The sequence below is a fragment of the Leptonotus elevatus genome, chromosome 1 (genome assembly GCF_054856555.1).
Source record: "Leptonotus elevatus isolate MCC_2025b chromosome 1, RoL_Lele_1.0, whole genome shotgun sequence".
Lineage (NCBI taxonomy): Eukaryota > Metazoa > Chordata > Actinopteri > Syngnathiformes > Syngnathidae > Leptonotus > Leptonotus elevatus.
This window is the reverse complement of record NC_141239.1, coordinates 2,157,501-2,177,404: the sequence shown is the minus strand read 5'-3', so window position 1 is coordinate 2,177,404 and position 19,904 is coordinate 2,157,501. Positions and strand designations below refer to the sequence as shown.

The following is a 19,904-nucleotide window of genomic DNA, read 5'->3' as shown; positions in this document are numbered from 1 at the left end:
TTAAGTCAGAAATTACATAAGATGTTCAGGAACATGCACGCTTGCAAAGATGTATTATCGTCTTTTGAGCGTGACAAACAGAAGGATCAAAATGTTTCCATCTATGCATTATCTTTATATATATATATATATATATATATATATATATATTTTTTTTTTTTATCAATTGTGTAGTCAAAACTAAATTAAAAATAGTTTTTGGTCAATTCGTGTAGGTGCAAAAGTAAGTGAACCCTGAGCTGCATTGCTTAAAACAAGCAGTCAAGTAGGATCAGGTAAGACAAATTGGTAGCTAAACTAACCCCTGAAATGGACCAATGAAATGAGAGAGGATGAGCAAAGAAATTGTGCATCACTGACTGAAAACGGAGACAAAACCACGTCACTTTAGTCTTACCCAGGTGAACCCATACAGGTCAGTCATGCTGAGAGGAAGAGAAATCTCAGGGGCACCTCAGGAAGTGGGTAGTGACAACAAACACATCCGTCTGGGAAAAGCTATAAAGTCATCTAAGAAAATCCACTGTGAAACAGATCATCAGCAACTAAAAATGACTACAATCCTGCCTAGAAGTGGACGACCTTCTAAAATATCAGCAAGAACCACAAGAAAAATGATAATTCGGGTAAAAAGCCAACTCGAACATCACCTCAAGGGATTTGCGGACCTCTTTTTCTGCATCTGGGACACGTGCATGCTTCAACAATCAGAAGAAAAGTCCATCGACGAGGCTTTCATGGAAGGCTTGCTCGGTAGAAGCCTCTGCTCACAAAAAAGATCAAAGCTGCCCATCTCAACTTTGCCAGAGAGTACCTGGACAACAACACTGAAGCTTTTTGGAAGTCCCTTCTGTGGACAGATGAGTCCAAAATGGAACCGTTTGGTCACAGTCACGTTTGGTGAAAAGTCAACACTGCATACCAGCAACAGAACCGTCACCCTAGAGTGGAGCATGGTGGTGAGAATGTTAAGTTCTGGGCTGGCTTTTCATCCTCAGGACCTGGACAAGTCCACATAGTCCAGGGAATCATGAATTCAGAGGAATATTGTGAAATCCTGGATCATAACCTGAAGCCGTCATTTGTGAAGTTACAGGCCTGGTAGAAAATGGATCATGCAACATAATAATCCAAAGCATTCCAGCAATACAACCAAGGAATGGCTGAAGAACAACAAGATTCATGTTCCGGATGTGCCCAGTAGAAATTCTGACTTCAATTCTTTCAAAATACTGCAAATCCCTTGATAGATAGATGGATGGATGGATGGATGGGGGTGGCAAAATTAGTGCACAATTTTTTTTAAACATTTTCGTAAGGCAGCAGACACATCCACATTACAAATTTTGCATTAATAAATGTAATAATAATGCATATATTTGTGGAGACGGGTCACGTATTTTACAATTTTAAAAATGTATGCAACTTGAATGCAAATATGCCATCTAGTGGCAGACAATGACCTCAACACAAATCAATATCACACTTCTTTTTTTTTTACAGTACATATTTTTCATTTTAACTGCATTTTATGAATTATTATGAAATTACTGTATCAATGACTAAAAGATGCAGCCATATTTCTATTAGCTGAAAATGTTTTCCCACTTTTATGTTAACAATAGTATGAAAATTTAGGGTGGGGGGGGATTTTTAATTGTGCATTTTATTGTACATTTAGAAGAGATATAAAATTTGCGATTAATCATGAAGTCATGTTATTAATTTAAAAAAAATTATAATCGCCTGACACCCCTAATTTCAACACTTGACTTGAGTGTATTGCAATTAACGTCAGTGGGTGTAAAACGTTGAAAATATTGCTCCCCCCCCCCCCAATTTATTAACAAGAAAGAAGTGAAGGTTTCCCCAAATGTTTATTTATCATCATCTGACATCATTTCCAAATGTTTTTCAAACAAAATAACATGAAATCCTGCTAAGTCCAATTTTCATGCTCAATGTCAGATCATATATCTTAAATTAAACAATACATGAATCATTTCACTACTTTTTGTTTTTAAAGTGCCGTTTTTTTGCATATGACTAGATTCAAATGACCCCAAAGTCTTTGATATATGACATAAGCTTTTCTGCCCAAACAGAATATATATTAATACGGTATCTCTGTCATTGAGAAGTCATGTTCAAAAAGACTCGAAATGAAAGATTAAAAAAAAAACAACAACAACTGGGGCCTTCATTGCTTTTTAATGAGGCAAAACTCATTACATGAAGGTGGCCACCGTATGAACTCCTTCTGATTAATAACATTCCGTCTACCGGCTTGCATTTAAAATCCGCTTATATGCTATCCACATACTTATTATCAGCACGGGAATAAGGATCATAACAAGGTTGTGTTATCTTTATTGTCACTCTATCTGTAGAGTGGAGCGTCTCAAAGTACACGCAGATATGACGTGACCGGGGACGTGTCGAGCACATCTCTCGATACCAAGAATAACACACAGATAATCGGTCTCGTGCTTCGTTTTTTCTTATGGATCCATGTGTCGTTTTGGAATCAACCGATCGAACGCGTTTGCTTGAGATTGAGGTTTAAAATAAGAAAATGAAGTCTAGAAACACGAAGGTTGCCACTACTAGCTATGAAATGCATGTTGTGTTGCAAGATAAGATACAAAATCGTTTTATTTTTTTGGGGGGGGGTGGAAATGCACATCAGGGAAAATAAGTGAACTGGACAAAATATTATTTGGAATGTCAATTTCTAAATGGGCTGTTAGTTAATAACAATCAGATAAGGAGACTTCATGGACAAATATTAATCTGGAACACTATCATAGTTGCACGTGTCAGGGTTTTTCTTGCATTGAGCAGAGTTACAAATGGGAATGTTTGTTACTTTTCTAACTTAAGTGTCACCTGTCACGACCTTGTTACGCATTCAAACATTTCAACGACAACAATTCATTTTTGGTTATCTCCCTAGATTGTTTCATTTGCAGTAATATTATATTTTGTGTGTGTGTGTGTATGTATATATATATATATATATATATATATATTTTTTTTTTTTTTTATATTTATAGCTTTTAAGTCTTGGCCAATAAAGACTTCTTCATACAGTATGTATGAGTACATCACTTTATGTGAGATTCAATTGTGTGCCCTCACGTTTTTTTTTGTTTTTTTTACTGTTTTCATTTCTGCTTAACGGATAAGAAGCTTCATCTCTGCTTCTGCAAATCTTTTTTCATCCCACCATTGCTTTGTCATGCTCTGCCCTCACCTGGAGGAGGTCTGCTACTGCAGCATTATTATTATTAATATTATTATTAATAATAATAATAATAATGCCGTTTACTAGGGTGGCGCAGTTGTGAAACGCTTCTTTGTTTATGAATTTCTGCATTATACTGCCCTCTAGTGGCCAAAGAGCACAATGTCAATGGACAGTAAAGCATGAAATCATGATGCGCAGTGTTAAAATCTTTACATTCTCTTTGTCAGGCTTTCAGACGTCATTTTTCACCATTGAACTTAATTATGTTTTATCCTCCTCACTTTTTTGATGTGCTTCTTCAACATTCCTCGACCAATTCTCACCGTTCCAACTTTATATATATATATATATATATAAAATCACATCATGCAGGCTATTATTTTTTTCATTCCAAAAATTACTCTTTTTTTTTTTTTCTCAAAACAATTCAAAAATTTTCACCAAAAATTGTCCCATTAATTCCCAATGACACACTCAGTATAACTGATTCCCATTCTATATTTATAATATTAATCTCATTAAAAGTCATCTTGGGAGTAATTTGTACATTCCATTTTTTCAACCAACTTATTGTACATTTTTTCACCATTATTCCACATCACTCCATATTATCCAATAGCATTCCATCTATTTCAATATAATTCAACATCCTTCCATTTCATTCCACATGATTCCATGTTTTTATTCAGATATTCCAGCATTCTCAAAAGTTTCTTCAAAAATGACATTTTGTGGTCAAATGTGTAATTGCTGTTTGCTTTTATAAAATACAGGAGTTTAATATGCTATTATTTAAAACCACATTGCAAAAGATGTTGTTGTTGCTGTAGAAGATAAATTGCATTTCCATTCATTTTGAATGGGGGAAGGGAAGGAAGTCAAGGAAATGCATGGCGTATTTTATTGAAATGCTTTATGTTTTTGTAATTGCTCCAGATGGATCTGAACCTCTCAAATACTGTAAAAGTGCACTTTTAGCATCTATAACCTACGGAACACCTGTACAACAAACCAAGACGTCCAATCAGCATTTTGTTATGACACATCTGTGAGGTGGACGGAATAACTCAGCAGAGAAGCGGCTCACTTAAAACAGATTTAGACAAATTTATGGAACACTATTTGTAGAGAAATGCGCCTGTTGTGTACACAAGAAGCATCGCCTTTTCATTTCTACTTATAAAAATGGAGCAAAAACCAAAAAGTTGCACCGTCGTTTATCTTTTAGTTCCGCGTACGACTTCCTTTTCCATGAGAAAATCTTCCGGCAGATAAGCGCAGCAGCGCCCTCTGCTGCTCGAGCGGCCTCACGGCAGCCTGTCGTAACTGCGGCGTCACCGCACGCACTTTCCCACTTCGGCGTTCCGCAGCAACAACGTGTGACGAAGACACACGCATTGTCAAAAATGGTGAGTCTGTGTCGACTCGTGTTGTCTTGATGTACGCGCCGAACGATCTGTCGTGGCTTTTCAGTCGCTAAGATTTAAAAAAAAATTTTTTTTAATATATTTTCTACGTCGCTGTTGTATGGACGCAACAAGCGCATATATTGACATGTGTGTGTGTGTGGCGGACTTGGATGACGATGCGTGATGGTATGCGCGCTCGTGTGTTGGATCCAGTCATTTAATATATAAAGTAATGAAGAAAAAGCACACAAAAACGATGCTAGGCTGTGCCCTCGGCCTACTTTCCTCACTGACGTCCATAGCAAAGCATTCTTCTTATTATTATTTTTAATGTCGCAGCAGAGCGTCATATCAAAGTTGCGAACATGTTTACGAAACGGCAACTCGGGATCGCTCGCGTTTCATAACATAACGTGATTAAAATAGAACGAGACGGTTGCAATAAATGCAGGACGTCGCGCGTAACTGCGCATTTAATTTCAGCGTATTTTGAAATGAGACTTTCCTCGCGGCAGGCAGACTAAAATAAAGTTCGTGCGTTGTGGTCCAAACAAGGACGTCGCTTACTACATGTATGTGTTTACTTTCTACGTCATACGATACACTTGCAAAGGAGGAATTGTGCCAAATGTTGATTGAAACTCAAGTTGTTCACTCTTCTGTTCATTGTCATTGTTAACAAGTTACCAAACACGAGGCCCAAGGGCCATGGCAGGCCCATGACGTCATTTTACATGCTAAAGTAAATGAGTGTCCGTCTTACTTTGTTTGATTTGTGCTCAAATATAAATATACGAAAATTGCACAATTTCATTTGAACAATAAGATATCACAATCATTTTTGAAAACAATGACAATGTAATTGAACAGCAATTAAACTGTTTTAAGATGATAACGAGGCGATTCTAGTTGCCCGCAGAAAATCCAGAGAGCATGCCAACCAAACTGCAAGAACCCAGATTCAAACCCCGAACCTCAGAACTGTGAGGCAGTTGTGCTAACCACCTTTAGACCACCTTGCAAACTACAATGAACTAATTCACTGCCATTGACGGCTATAAACGCCAAAAATTGATTTGTACTGTTTCAACTAGTTAAACTTTTTTTTTTCTACTTTTGTTAACAAGAGTACGAAAACCTAGAATTTTTTATTGTACATTTAGAACACATCAAATTTGTAATCAATTGCGAGTTAACTACTAAAGTTATGCAATTAATTACGATTAAAAACTTGAATCACCTGACGCCCCAAATTTTTTATATTTTCTTTCTTTTTTTAATTCATTCACTGCCGTTGACGGCTATAAACGTCAAAAATTCATTTGAACTATTTCAATTAGTTTAACTTTTTTTTTTCTACTTTTGTTAACAAGAGTATGAAAACCTAGAATTTTTTATTGTACATTTAGAACACATAAAATTTGTAGTCAATTGCGAGTTAACTACTAAAATTATGCGATTAATTATGATTAAAAACTTGAATCACCTGACGCCCCAAATTTTTTATATTTTTTCTTTTTTTAATTCATTCACTGCCGTTGACGGCTATAAACGTCAAAAATTCATTTGAACTATTTTTGTTCTTTCTAAAGAGCTCAGTATTGTTCATTCGGTAATGTCATCATCATTGCTTTTTGTTTTTTAATTTTTTTTATTTATTTTTGTATGTGGGTGAGTATGTGTATGTGCGTGCGTGCGTGCGTGTAGTTGTTAGCTCACCAAAAAGAAAAAATCCCATACCGTTCACCTAAACCCAACACCGCCGTCAGGAGACCCGAGGAAGGACCAAAGAAAACAAAGAAAAGTGAAATCCAGCACCGACCAGACACCACCCACCGGGCCACCCACCAGAATTCTTCCCCAACCCCAGAAACATCTAAATTCCAACAAATCCCCCAAAAAATCAGGGAGACCTCAAGAGACCGAAGGAGAGACTGAGAAAAGGAAGGAAGGACAGACGAGGCCGCGTGAGATCCGCAGACACCAGCCAGCCTCCACCGATTCAATGACCTGAGGAGGAAGCAGATTGTGTATGAGATTCGGTGGATCTGGCGTGCATGAAAATCTTTTTGAACTATTTCTATTAGTTTAACATTTTTTCCACTTTTGTTTACAAGAGTATGAAAACCTATAATTTTTTTATTGTACATTTAGAACAGATATCAAATTTGTGATTAATCGTGAGTTAACGAGTGAAGTCATGCGATTAATTACAATTTGTTTTTTTAATTCATTGCCTCTTACCCCTCATTTTTAATAATATTTTTTTTTATGAATTTATGGCAGTGAATGACTTAAACGCAGATTATTGCATTGCCATCTGGCTATCAGAACTGAACATTATTACCTTTTGTAAACAAAAAGTTGCAATAGATAGTTTAACATTACATTGTGCAATTGTGAAAATATGTTATATATATATATATATATATATATATTATTTTTTTTAATATATATATATATATATATATTTTTTTTATATATATATATATATTATTTTTTTTTTTAGATATATATATATATATATATTTTTTTATATATATATATATATTTATATATATATATATATATATATATATATATATATATCACACACAAAGGTTAGTACACCCCTCACATATTTTTGCAAATATTAAAAGTCTTCATGGTACAGCACTGAAAAAATAAGACTTTGACACAATGAAAAGTAGTCAGTGTACAGTTCATATAACAATGTAAATGTATTGTTCCCTCATAATAACTCAAAAAAACTGCAATTAGTTAAACCCCTTGGAACAAAAGTGAGTACACCCCTAAGTGAAAATGTCCAAATTGAGCAGTTATTTCCCCTCCCACTCATTTTTTTTTTTAACGCGTGATTAATAATGACCGCCCCTTAACTGCAAAGCCTGTACTGGGAAAATCATCCATGTCAAAATTTAGCAGTAATACATTTAATAATAATGCATATATTTGTGGAGAATGGGGTCAAGTTGCATTTTACAATTTTAAAAACGTGCAGAGTTTCACAAGTTACTCGATGTTAAACATTAGATCGCTCTTCATATGAACAGCAAGATGCACTGAGCTGTCTCCAACGTCTTACAAATGCAATTATGCCATCTAGTGGCAGAAAAATGACCCAACGCAAATCAATATCACACTCGTTTTTTTACAGTACAGTACGTCTTTTTAATTTTAACTCCATTTTCTGAATTATTATATTACTGTATCAATGACTAAAAAATGGCAGCCATATTTCTATATCATTAAAAAAAAATCCACTTTTATGTTAACAAGATTCTGAAAACTTAGAAAAAATATTTAATTGTACATTTAGAACAGATATAAAATTTGCGATTAATAATGAGTCAACTATTGAACTCATGCGATTAATTACGATTAAAAAAAATTATCGCCTGACACCCCTATTTTAAAAAAAATAATTTTGCATAAATGAGACCTTAATACTGTAACTAAAAGCAGCCGTGTGCATCATAGTGAACAGTAAAGACTTACTATGTGGTCCAACCTACTGTGATATTTTTAATCTCTCTGACTTGAAATTTCACAAGGAACTTGAAATAAGTTGATCAAACTGGAAATTATTTACTACCATTATTTTTTTTTAAATGTGCCTTTTAATGTTACGTAAGCTTAGTTTCAAGTAAACCCAAAACTTGTTTGTAATGAGAGTAATATATTTGTTATGCATTTTTCTGACCTGCAACAAAAATAATAAATGCAGTATAAAAAAATATTTAAAAAAAAACGAGTACTGTATAAGGTGGCGGGTCATAATTAATGATGGCCTCAGGCATATTCTCTGACTTTGAAAATCCATGTTTTTGTGAAGTTTACATATAATGGTTAAAATTGGGTGAATTAATTTTTTTCTGTTAACATTGACTAATAATTGTTCACACAGCAAAAGTCTGCAGCCAGTAAACTAAGTTCCGACTTCGTCGTCATTGCCAGCCTGATAGATTCAGTTTCCAAATGACTTTCTTTTTATAACTCAACTCGGAACACTTTTTTTTGGCGACCGAGCGGACACGAATGAAAAGATGAGAGATTGAAACGCGCGCCGTCCATTTTTTAAGTCAACGCAAGGAATGTGTCCGCGCGCCCCACCAGGTGAACTTCACGGTGGACCAGATCCGAACCATCATGGACAAGAAGTCCAACATCAGGAACATGTCGGTGATCGCCCACGTGGACCACGGCAAGTCCACGCTGACCGACTCGCTGGTGTCCAAGGCGGGCATCATCGCCTCGTCCCGCGCCGGAGAGACTCGCTTCACGGACACGCGCAAAGACGAGCAAGAGCGCTGCATCACCATCAAATCCACGTAGGTGCCCTCCAGTTCTGGAGGAAACACAAAAAATAAAGTCAACGTCGCGGCGATATTGTCGTGGTTCACCTCGTGTATGTGGAATATAGCAAGACTGGCAAATACGGGTCCAGAAAGTAAAAACACTGCCACAGTTACACTTTAGCTAGCCCCAGGTGCTAGCTAGCTAGCTAGCTAGCGCCCTAGCTAGCTCCCATTGTGCTTGTTTACCCGTGTTAGAGTAGACAATATTTGTATTGTACTCTTTGCGTGTTCAATTAACTGAATGGTGAGATTCTGGTGAAGAAGTCCCTTTGCAAAGGTATCATTAAAACAGAAGCTTCTGATGACAAAAACTGACGACACTCAAACCGTGTTCTGTTCAGATTGTGTGTCTTTCTCCTCCGGCACATCATTATTTATTGAAAAGTGGGTGAATACGAAAAGTCTCCTCCCATCAGCAAGTTCAGCAAGTTCCCATAGGTAGAAATCAGATTAGAGAAAAACAATAATGCATCAGCCTGTCCCTCCCCTCTTCCGACTGAGACCGGTACCAGACTACACTCCCTTCTTTTCTCAGGAGAGTGAGACAGATAAGAATACAATAGACCATACTATTCATTGAGCTATAACTAAATGACTCCAAAAACGGCTAAAATATAAATTGAAACTGAAAAACAATGTTAATAACTCAACACCCGCTAGGGAGCTAGCTAGCTAGCTAGCATCAGGGGCTAAAGCAGAGTTTTTACTGTCTGGACTTGGATTTGCCGCCTCTGAAGTGCTATTTTTCTTCATTTTAAAATGAGTGCGTTCATTTTGAGTTAATTTGAAGTTCCCTTAACACCGCTATTTTTTTTTTTTTTAAAAATGAGCGCCCTTTACCTGGAAAGCCTGTACTGGGGCAATTCCAGTCGCAACGCAGCAGACACGCCCGGGTCAACATTTCGCAGTAATAAATTAAACAATATTGCATATATTTGTGGAGACTGGCGTCAAGTTGTATTTTACAATTTTAAAAATGTGCAGAATTTCACAAGTTACTTGATGTTAAAGATGAGAAAGCTCGTAATATGAAAAGAAAAATGCACCGAGCTGTCACAAAAGAAGATGGCATAAAAAATGACCTCAACACAAATCATAACACTTGTTTTTTTTATAGTACTCACTTTTATGTTAACAAGAGTATGAAAACTTTTATTGTACATTTAAAACAGATATAAAATTTGTGATTAATCGTGAGTTCACTATTGAAGTCATGTGATTAATTACGATTTTAAAAAAAATGCCTGACCTGCCTAAAACCTCCCTCACAATTTTGGTATTTTTTGGGGGGGGGAGGCTGAAACTGATTAATGTCATTTTTACTGCAGATAGACCAATATGCTTTTTTCAGGGCTGATACTGATTATTAGTAGTCAAGGATGGCGATAACCGATATTTGGAGCCGATATTCATTTTCACTAAAAGAGTAAATATTGGCATAAAAAAAAAAAATACAAACTCCAGCTTTTAATAATTTTTTTTCAGCATATGTTTATTGAGCAACTTTTATTTGGTTTATAAAATATTGGAGTTAGTCAATATCTCCCTATCGTTTGTTTGTTTTTACAACAGTAAAAAAAAGTTTTCCCAAATTTCAAAAATATCCAAAGTTTAAAAATTGTAGATAGAATTGAGAGTTCCCAGCGTCAGCAGCATCTTTGAAAACGGAAATAATGCGTTCCTTGAAATGAACGCATTTTAAAACGGATCTATTATCGGTCGCGTGATTCTTCAAAATGGCCGATATTGGTCAAAAAAAATACAAACTCCAGCTCTTAATTATTTTTTTTATTTTATTTTCAGCATATGTTTATTGAGCAACTTTTATTTGGTTTATAAAATATTGGAGTTAGTCAATATCTCCTTATTGTTTGTTTGTTTGTTTGTTTTTACAACAGTAAAAAAAAAGTTTTCCCAAATTTCAAAAATATCCAAAGTTTAAAAATAAATTGTAGATAGAATTGAGAGTTCCCAGCGTCAGCAGCATCTTTGAAAACGGAAATAATGCGTTCCTTGAAATGAACGCATTTTAAAACGGATCTATTATCGGTCGCGTGATTCTTCAAAATGGCCGATATTGGTAAAAAAAAAATACAAACTCCAGCTCTTAATTATTTTTTTTATTTTTTTTTCAGCATATGTTTATTGAGCAACTTTTATTTGGTTTATAAAATATTGGAGTTAGTCAATATCTCCCTATCGTTTGTTTGTTTTTACAACAGTAAAAAAAAAGTTTTCCCAAATTTCAAAAATATCCAAAGTTCAAGTTCAAGTTCAAAATGGCCGATATTGGTCCAAATGGTGAATATCGGCGCCGCCAATCGTTCCGCAACCTAACGATTGCGTTTTCCGCTGGCGCGGCGGCTGCAGGGCCATCTCCTTATACTACGAGCTGGAGGACGACGACTTGGCCTTCATCAAGCAGTGCAAGGACGGAACCGGCTTCCTCATCAACCTCATCGATTCTCCGGGTCACGTCGACTTCTCATCCGAGGTGACGGCGGCCCTCAGGGTCACCGACGGAGCCTTGGTGGTGGTGGACTGCGTCTCGGGTTAGTCTCCTTCAACCGGCCCCGCCCGCCCCCGCGCTCGAACCTCCTCACGCCGCTCGTATGCCGTCGCAGGCGTGTGCGTGCAGACGGAGACGGTCCTGCGGCAGGCCATCGCTGAGCGCATCAAGCCGGTTCTGATGATGAACAAAATGGACCGGGCCTTGCTGGAGCTTCAGCTGGAGACGGACGAGCTCTACGGGACCTTCCAGCGCATCATAGAGAACGTCAACGTCATCATCTCCACCTACGGGGAGGACGAGGGCGGGCCCATGGGCGACATCCTGGTAAGGTGGGCCGCAACATCGTTTTTGCGCCGGCGCCGGACGCTCGCTGGCTCGGGTCCTGATGTTTAGCCATGTCTGCTTTTTCCATCTTAAAAAGGTCGAACGTTCATTTACGTCTGACGACATTTCATCCTGCAAGAAAGATGGATGGAACGTTAAAGTAATGGCGATGGATTACTTTTCGTTCGTTTTGGATTACTCCGATGACAAATACTGCGTGCTAATGAAGGAAAAAGAAAGGAAATAGTGACTACAAATATTTGCATACAGCGGGTCACGTACCGGGCCAGCCCGAGAGACAGAGACAGAGGGAGATGGGGGGGGGAAGGAAAGGAGAGGTGGAGGGAGGGAGGGAGAGACAGAGGGGGGGGGGGTGAGAGATAGTGAAGGAGAGAGGAGGGAGATAGTGGGGGAGGGTGAGAGGAAGAATGAGAGAGAGAGAGAGAATGAGGGATAGAGAGGGAGATAGTGGGGGAGAGAAAGGGGGAGATAATGGGGAAAAGAGAGAGGGGGGAGGGATGGAGAGAGAGAGTGGGGGGAGAGGAGGGAGATAGTGGGGGAGGGTGAGAGGAAGAATGAGAGAGAGAGAGAGAGAGAGAATGAGGGATAGAGAGGGAGAGAGAGGGGGGGGATGGAGAGATAGTGGGGGGAGAGGAGGTAGCGATGGAGAGAGGGGAGAGAGAGCGAGTTTGAGAGAGGGGGCGAGGGGGGAAAGGGAAGACAGAGAGGGAGAGAGAAAGGGGGAGATAGTGGGGGTGGGAGAGACAGTAAGAAAGGGGAAGGGAGAGGGGGAGATAATGGGGGAGAGGGGGGGAGAAAGAGGGGGACATAGTGGGGGGGAAAGAGAGGGAAACAGAGGGAGAGGGGGAGATAGTGGAGGACAGAGCGAGAGAGAGGGCGAGAAAAAGGGGGACTTAGTGGGGGTAGGAGAGAGAGAGAGGGAGGGAAAGAGGGGGAGATAGTGGGCAGAGAGAGAGAGGGAGAGATTTGAAATTAGAGAAAGATTAGAAATTGTAGAAATGAGATCTTAGTGTTGACCTGTCAAATTTCAATGTCGTTTTATAAACATAAAAAAAAATAGACAATTGTAGTTAATTTTTTATTTTTCTACTACAATGCGGACAATTTAAAATTTGCATACTCCTATTTGATATTTTTATGCACTATTTCAAGAATAAATAGCTCCGAAATTACTCACCAGTTACTGCATACTTAAGTCGTCTTTTTTTTTTTTCACATAATTTTTACTCTCACTGAAGTAATTACTTGATTACTGTAAAGTAACAGCACCGTTAAGTACATTTCGTAGCTTAGCTTGGATGATTATTTTTGGATTTGAAAACTGCAAAGTGTAATTATAAAATCCCAAATATCAAATCAATGAAAATAAATGTCATGTAGCTCCGCCCCCCCCTAAAAAAAGGCGTGTCTTCTTGTGGTCAGATCGACCCGGTGGTCGGCACCGTGGGCTTCGGTTCCGGCCTGCACGGCTGGGCGTTCACGCTCAAGCAGTTTGCCGACATGTACGTGGCCAAGTTCGTCGCCAAAGGAGAAGCTCAGATGAGTGCGGCCGACAGGTGTAAGAAAGTGGAAGACATGATGAAGCGGCTGTGGGGCGACAGGTAAAAAAAAAAAAAAAGGCGCCGGCGAACCTTTCCTTTTCGCTCATCATCGTGCGTCACTTGCAGGTACGTCGATCCGAGCACCGGCAAGTTCAGCAAGACCGCGTTGGGACCCGATGGGCAAAAATATCCTCGCTCCTTTTGCCAGTTTATTTTGGACCCCATCTTTAAAGTGAGGCCGCCTCCTTTAAACGACGCGCGGTTCCGATTGCCGTGCCGACCGCGGGTTCGATTTGTGTCCCCGCCAGGTGTTCGACGCCATCATGAACTTCAAGAAGGACGAGACGGCCAAACTGATCGAGAAGCTGGACATCAAGCTGGATTCGGAGGACAAAGAAAAGGAAGGCAAGCCGCTGCTGAAGGCGGTGATGCGCCGATGGCTGCCTGCCGGCGAAGCGCTGCTGCAGATGATCACCATCCACCTGCCCTCGCCCGTCACCGCTCAGAAGTACCGCTGCGAGCTGCTCTACGAGGGCCCGGGAGACGATGAGGTCGCCATGGGTCCGTTGGAGATCAAAGCATCGGCGACGATATTCGGCAAAATGCTGAATATCGGCGCCGATAATCGGAATCCGACCGATAATCGTTCTATCCCTACAAAATGTGACCTTTTAGTGACAATGAATACTAACTCCAAATATCGGTTATCGGCATCTGACTGCTAATAATCGGTAATGTACGAGGGCCCGGGAGACGATGAGGTCGCCATGGGTCCGTTGGAGATCAAAGCATCGGCGACGATATTCGGCAAAATGCTGAATATCGGCGCCGATAATCGGAACCCGACCAATAATCGTTCTATCCCTACAAAATGTGACCTTTTAGTGACAATGAATACTGACTCCAAATATCGGTTATCGGCGTCCTTGACTGCTAATAATCGGTAATGTACGAGGGCTTGGGAGACGATGAGGTCGCCATGGGTCCGTTGGAGATCAAAGCATCGGCGACGATATTCGGCAAAATGCTGAATATCGGCGACGATAATCGGAACCCGGCCGATAATTGTTCTATCCCTACAAAATGTGACCTTTTAGTGACAATGAATACTGACTCCAAATATCGGTTATCGGCGTCCTTGACTGCTAATAATCGGTAATGTACGAGGGCCCGGGAGACGATGAGGACGCCATGGGTCCGTTGGAGATCAAAGCATCGGCGACGATATTCGGCAAAATGCTGAATATCGGCGCCGATAATCGGAACCCGGCCGATAATTGTTCTATCCCTACAAAATGTGACCTTTTAGTGACAATGAATACTGACTCCAAATATCGGTTATCGGCGTCCTTGACTGCTAATAATCGGTAATGTACGAGGGCCCGGGAGACGATGAGGATGCCATGGGTCCGTTGGAGATAAAAGCATCGGCGACGATATTCGGCAAAATGCTGAATATCGGCGCCGATAATCGGAACCCGACCGATAATTGTTCTATGCCTACAAAATGGGACTTTTTAGTGACAATGAATACTGACTCCAAATATCGGTTGTCGGCGTCCGTGACTGCTAATAATCGGTAATGTACGAGGGCCCGGGAGACGATGAGGACGCCATGGGTCCGTTGGAGATCAAAGCATCGGCGACGATATTCGGCAAAATGCTGAATATCGGCGCCGATAATCGGAACCCGGCCGATAATTGTTCTATCCCTACAAAATGTGACCTTTTAGTGACAATGAATACTGACTCCAAATATCGGTTATCGGCGTCCTTGACTGCTAATAATCGGTAATGTACGAGGGCCCGGGAGACGATGAGGTCGCCATGGGTCCGTTGGAGATCAAAGCATCGGCGACGATATTCGGCAAAATGCTGAATATCGGCGCCGATAATCGGAATCCGACCGATAATCGTTCTATCCCTACAAAATGTGACCTTTTAGTGACAATGAATACTAACTCCAAATATCGGTTATCGGCATCTGACTGCTAATAATCGGTAATGTACGAGGGCCTGGGAGACGATGAGGTCGCCATGGGTCCGTTGGAGATCAAAGCATCGGCGACGATATTCGGCAAAATGCTGAATATCGGCGCCGATAATCGGAACCCGACCAATAATCGTTCTATTCCTACAAAATGTGACCTTTTAGTGACAATGAATACTGACTCCAAATATCGGTTATCGGCGTCCTTGACTGCTAATAATCGGTAATGTACGAGGGCTTGGGAGACGATGAGGTCGCCATGGGTCCGTTGGAGATCAAAGCATCGGCGACGATATTCGGCAAAATGCTGAATATCGGCGACGATAATCGGAACCCGGCCGATAATTGTTCTATCCCTACAAAATGTGACCTTTTAGTGACAATGAATACTGACTCCAAATATCGGTTATCGGCGTCCTTGACTGCTAATAATCGGTATCGTATCGTACGAGGGCCCAGGAGACGATGAGGCCGCCATGGGTCCCGTGGGAGATCAAAGTACTACTAAGTATCGGCGCCGATATTCATCAATTTGCTGAATATCGGCGCCAATAATCAGCCGATCTAATAATCGGTCTATCCCTACAATATTTTCCTTTATAGTGAAAATGAATATCGGTTCCAAATATCGGTTATCGGCGACCAGGACTACCAATAATCGGTGTCGGCCTTGAAAAAGCCGCATGGGTCCATCTGTAACTGAAAGCACGTGAAGAGTTTTGTGACAGCTTGTTGTGTTTTTGCAGGTGTGAAGAACTGCGACCCCAAAGGTCCGCTGATGATGTACATCTCCAAGATGGTCCCGACCAGTGACAAGGGTCGCTTTTACGCATTTGGCCGCGTGTTTTCTGGATGCGTGTCCACCGGCCAGAAGGTGCGCATCATGGGGCCCAACTTCACGCCCGGGAAGAAAGAAGATCTCTATATCAAGCCCATCCAAAGGTTCAGCACGTTTACATGAGAAGAAATGTAAATAAATAAATAAATGTGCCGCAAGATTTTCTCACCAAGTCCGTAATGTTTTTTTGATCCAGGACCATCTTGATGATGGGCAGGTACGTGGAGCCCATCGAAGATGTTCCATGTGGCAACATCGTAGGACTTGTTGGAGTGGACCAGTTCCTGGTGAAGACGGGGACCATCACCACTTTCGAACAAGTACTTTTTCACCTCCGGGTCACACGTACTGGCGGGTGGCAAAAACTCGATTGTTCCACTGCTCAAGAAGCCTGTTAGGTGACTTCAACTGTCGGTGGCTTTTTAGTGGCTCCCTGTGGAGCGCCAAAAAAAACAAAAACATTATTTTTTACATATTTATTTGAATTTTTTTAGATCAAATATTATCTGATTGAATTAACGATTTCGATTTTTTTTTAAATGTAGAATTAAATATTCAAAAAATGTCAGAGTCCAAATTTGTAAGTTGTCAGAAAAAGAGACAAAAGGTAGATAAAAGTATTTTATTTTAAATAAATACCTAAAAATGTCCCAAAAGTGATCATAAAACATCCAAAAAGAGCAAAAAAAATACCATATAATGTACTCAAAATTGCCCAAAAAGTATTTTTATTTACTTTTATTAAAAAAAAAAAAAAGGCTGAAATTTTGTTTCATATAGTAGCTATAAAATTTCCAACAACAAAAGAAAGGCAGAAAATTACCATACATTTTTTTGGGGATTGCCAAAAAAATCCGAAAATTCATTACGATATTGATTAATCAATTACTTGTTGATTGCTTTACTGTTGATATGCTGAAACCAGAGGATTTGGACAATTTTAAATAAGAAATGGCTCCAAACGATTACTTGATTTTTGAAATAGTTGTCGATTAACTTGATAATCGATTACTTGTCAATTAATTTTGACAGCGCGACTGTTGATATGCTGCAATCATAGGATTTGGACAATTTTAAATAAAAAAATGGCTCCAAACGATTACTCGATCATTAAAATAGTTTTCGATGAACTTGATAATCGATTACTTGTTGATAGCTTCGCTGTTGATATGCTGAAATCATAGGATTTGGACAATTTTTAATTAAAAAATGGCTCCAAACGATTACTCGATCATTAAAATAGTTTTCGATGAACTTGATAATCGATTACTTGTTGATAGCTTCGCTGTTGATATGCTGAAACCAGAGGATTTGGACAATTTTAAATAAATAAAAAATGGCTCCAAACGATTACTCGATTATTGAAATAGTTGTCAATTAACTTGTTAATCGATTACTTGTTGATTAATCGATTAATTTTGATAGCTTTACTGTTGAAATGCTAAAACCAGAGGATTTAGACAATTTTAAATAAAAAAAAAACGTCTCCAAACGATTACTCGATTATTCGAATAGTTGTCGATTAACTTGATAATCGATTACTTGTCGACTAATTTTAACAGCGCTACTGTTGATATGCTGAAAACATAGGTTTTGGACAATTTGAAATAAAAAATGCTCTCCAAACGATTACTCGATTATAAAAATAGCTGTCGACTAGTTTGATCATGAATTACTTGTGGATTAAAGGATGAATTTTGTCAGCTCAAATTATTCGCCGTCCCAACGATGGCAACGTCTCTCGTCTCCTCATCCGGGCAATCCGGCCGTCACTTTCTCCCCGAAGTCCAAACTCAGCAGTTGTTTTGAGCCGAGCGAGCGTGTCGTGCCCCCCTTTTGCAGGCCCACAACATGAGGGTGATGAAGTTCAGCGTCAGTCCCGTGGTCCGAGTTGCCGTGGAGGCCAAGAACCCGGCCGACCTGCCCAAGCTGGTGGAGGGTTTGAAGCGCCTGGCCAAGTCGGACCCCATGGTGCAGTGCATCATCGAAGAGTCCGGGGAGCACATCATCGCCGGCGCAGGTGAGCTGCACCTGGAGATCTGCCTCAAGGACTTGGAGGAGGACCACGCCTGCATTCCGATCAAGGTGACACACATGGCAAATGTCTTCCTTTTTTTTCACTTTTTGCTATTTATTTCTTTTTTATTTTTCAATTTCCCAGAAATCGGACCCGGTTGTGTCCTACCGGGAGACCGTTTCAGAGGAGTCGGACCAGATGTGCCTCTCCAAGTCTCCCAACAAGCACAACCGCCTCTTCATGAAATCTCGCCCTTTCCCGGACGGCCTGGCCGAAGACATCGAGAAGGGCGACGTGGCGGCCCGTCAGGAGCTCAAGGCTCGCGCCCGCTACCTGGCCGACAGGTACGAGTGGGAGGTGACGGAAGCCAGGAAGATCTGGTGCTTCGGGCCTGACGGGAGCGGGCCCAACTTGCTCATAGACGTCACCAAGGGGGTCCAGTACCTCAACGAGATTAAGGACAGCGTGGTGGCTGGGTTCCAGTGGGCCACTAAAGAGGTGGATTATTCATTCATTCATTGTTGAATTGTCCAATCAATGCATTCGTTAAATTCACTGCCATTGACGGCTATAGATGTCAACAATTCACTTTATTTCTATAAGTTGAAAAAAAGTGCCACTTTTGTTAACCTAGAAAAAAATGTTTTATTGTACATTTAGAACAGATATAAAGTTTGTGATTAATCGTGAGTTAACTTGAGAAGTCATCCGATTAATTATGATTAAAAAATGTAATCGCCGGACGCCCCTAATTTTGAATAATCATTTTTTTGTAAAGAAAATATTATTTAATTTTTTAACTATTTGTTAAAGAAAAGGTTAAAAATGTAAAAAATATATTTAATTTTTTTTTAATAACATTTTTTTTTTAAATGAACAAAATAACAATTAGAATTTTTTTTAAAGAAAAGATGATTGCAAAAATTATAATTAAACTTATTTACAAAAATAATTCAAATGATTAAAAAAAAGAAAAATAAATAAATAAATAATTACAATTATTTAAAAAAAGAAGAAAAATATATTAAAAATAAAAAATAAAATTTAAAAAAAAAGATTAAAAAAATATTTAAAATATTTTGTTTGATAGAAAAGATTATTAATTTTGTTTAATAATTTAAAAAAATTAATAGAAAAGATTATTAAAAAATTAAGGGCGTCAGGCGATTTAAATGTGTAATCGTCAATAATTAAATGGCAACTTAGTTTTAGGTAGCATTAAACACGGCATTAAAAAGTATTACATTTGATTTGCTGATACTGACAGAAATCATGTCCGCATGCATGCCCTGGCTAAATCTTATATTTTTTTATATTTTACAGTACAGCTTTATCGCACATATTTTACTCTCTCTCTCAAAAAACTCTACATTTTATTTAATCATGTCGTCGTCTATTTTTACAAAGTAGAAATTTACTGTGCCATTTGTTCAGGGTTGGGAGGGTTACTTTTAAAATGTAATCCGTTTCAGTTACAAGTTACCTGCAAATTTTTTTTTGTTAGTAACGAAATCCAAGTACCATAATATTAAAGTAATGTAACTGGATTACTTTTGGATTACTCCAATATTGAGTGTTTGGAAGGTGTAACTCACATTATGGTTGTAGGCTAGCGGGCTAGCTAGCAAGAAGCTACAGCGCTCC

The 19,904-nt window shown here is 39.3% G+C and overlaps 1 protein-coding gene across 1 annotated transcript in view; it reads left to right on the top strand.

Annotated features, from left to right (window-relative positions):
• Window positions 1-4,548: 4,548 nt before the first annotated feature.
• The window catches only part of LOC147180305 (elongation factor 2b), a 21,603-nt gene continuing 6,247 nt past the window's right edge, over window positions 4,549-19,904 (top strand). The window contains exons 1-11 of the mRNA XM_086071058.1: window positions 4,549-4,659; window positions 8,776-8,990; window positions 11,388-11,569; window positions 11,642-11,853; window positions 13,297-13,475; window positions 13,542-13,647; window positions 13,724-13,976; window positions 16,152-16,347; window positions 16,440-16,563; window positions 18,086-18,328; window positions 18,405-18,758. Of these exons, the coding sequence (XP_085927184.1) occupies window positions 4,657-4,659; window positions 8,776-8,990; window positions 11,388-11,569; window positions 11,642-11,853; window positions 13,297-13,475; window positions 13,542-13,647; window positions 13,724-13,976; window positions 16,152-16,347; window positions 16,440-16,563; window positions 18,086-18,328; window positions 18,405-18,758 (2,067 nt within the window). The 5' untranslated portion in view covers window positions 4,549-4,656. The remainder of the gene's footprint in view (window positions 4,660-8,775; window positions 8,991-11,387; window positions 11,570-11,641; window positions 11,854-13,296; window positions 13,476-13,541; window positions 13,648-13,723; window positions 13,977-16,151; window positions 16,348-16,439; window positions 16,564-18,085; window positions 18,329-18,404; window positions 18,759-19,904) is intronic.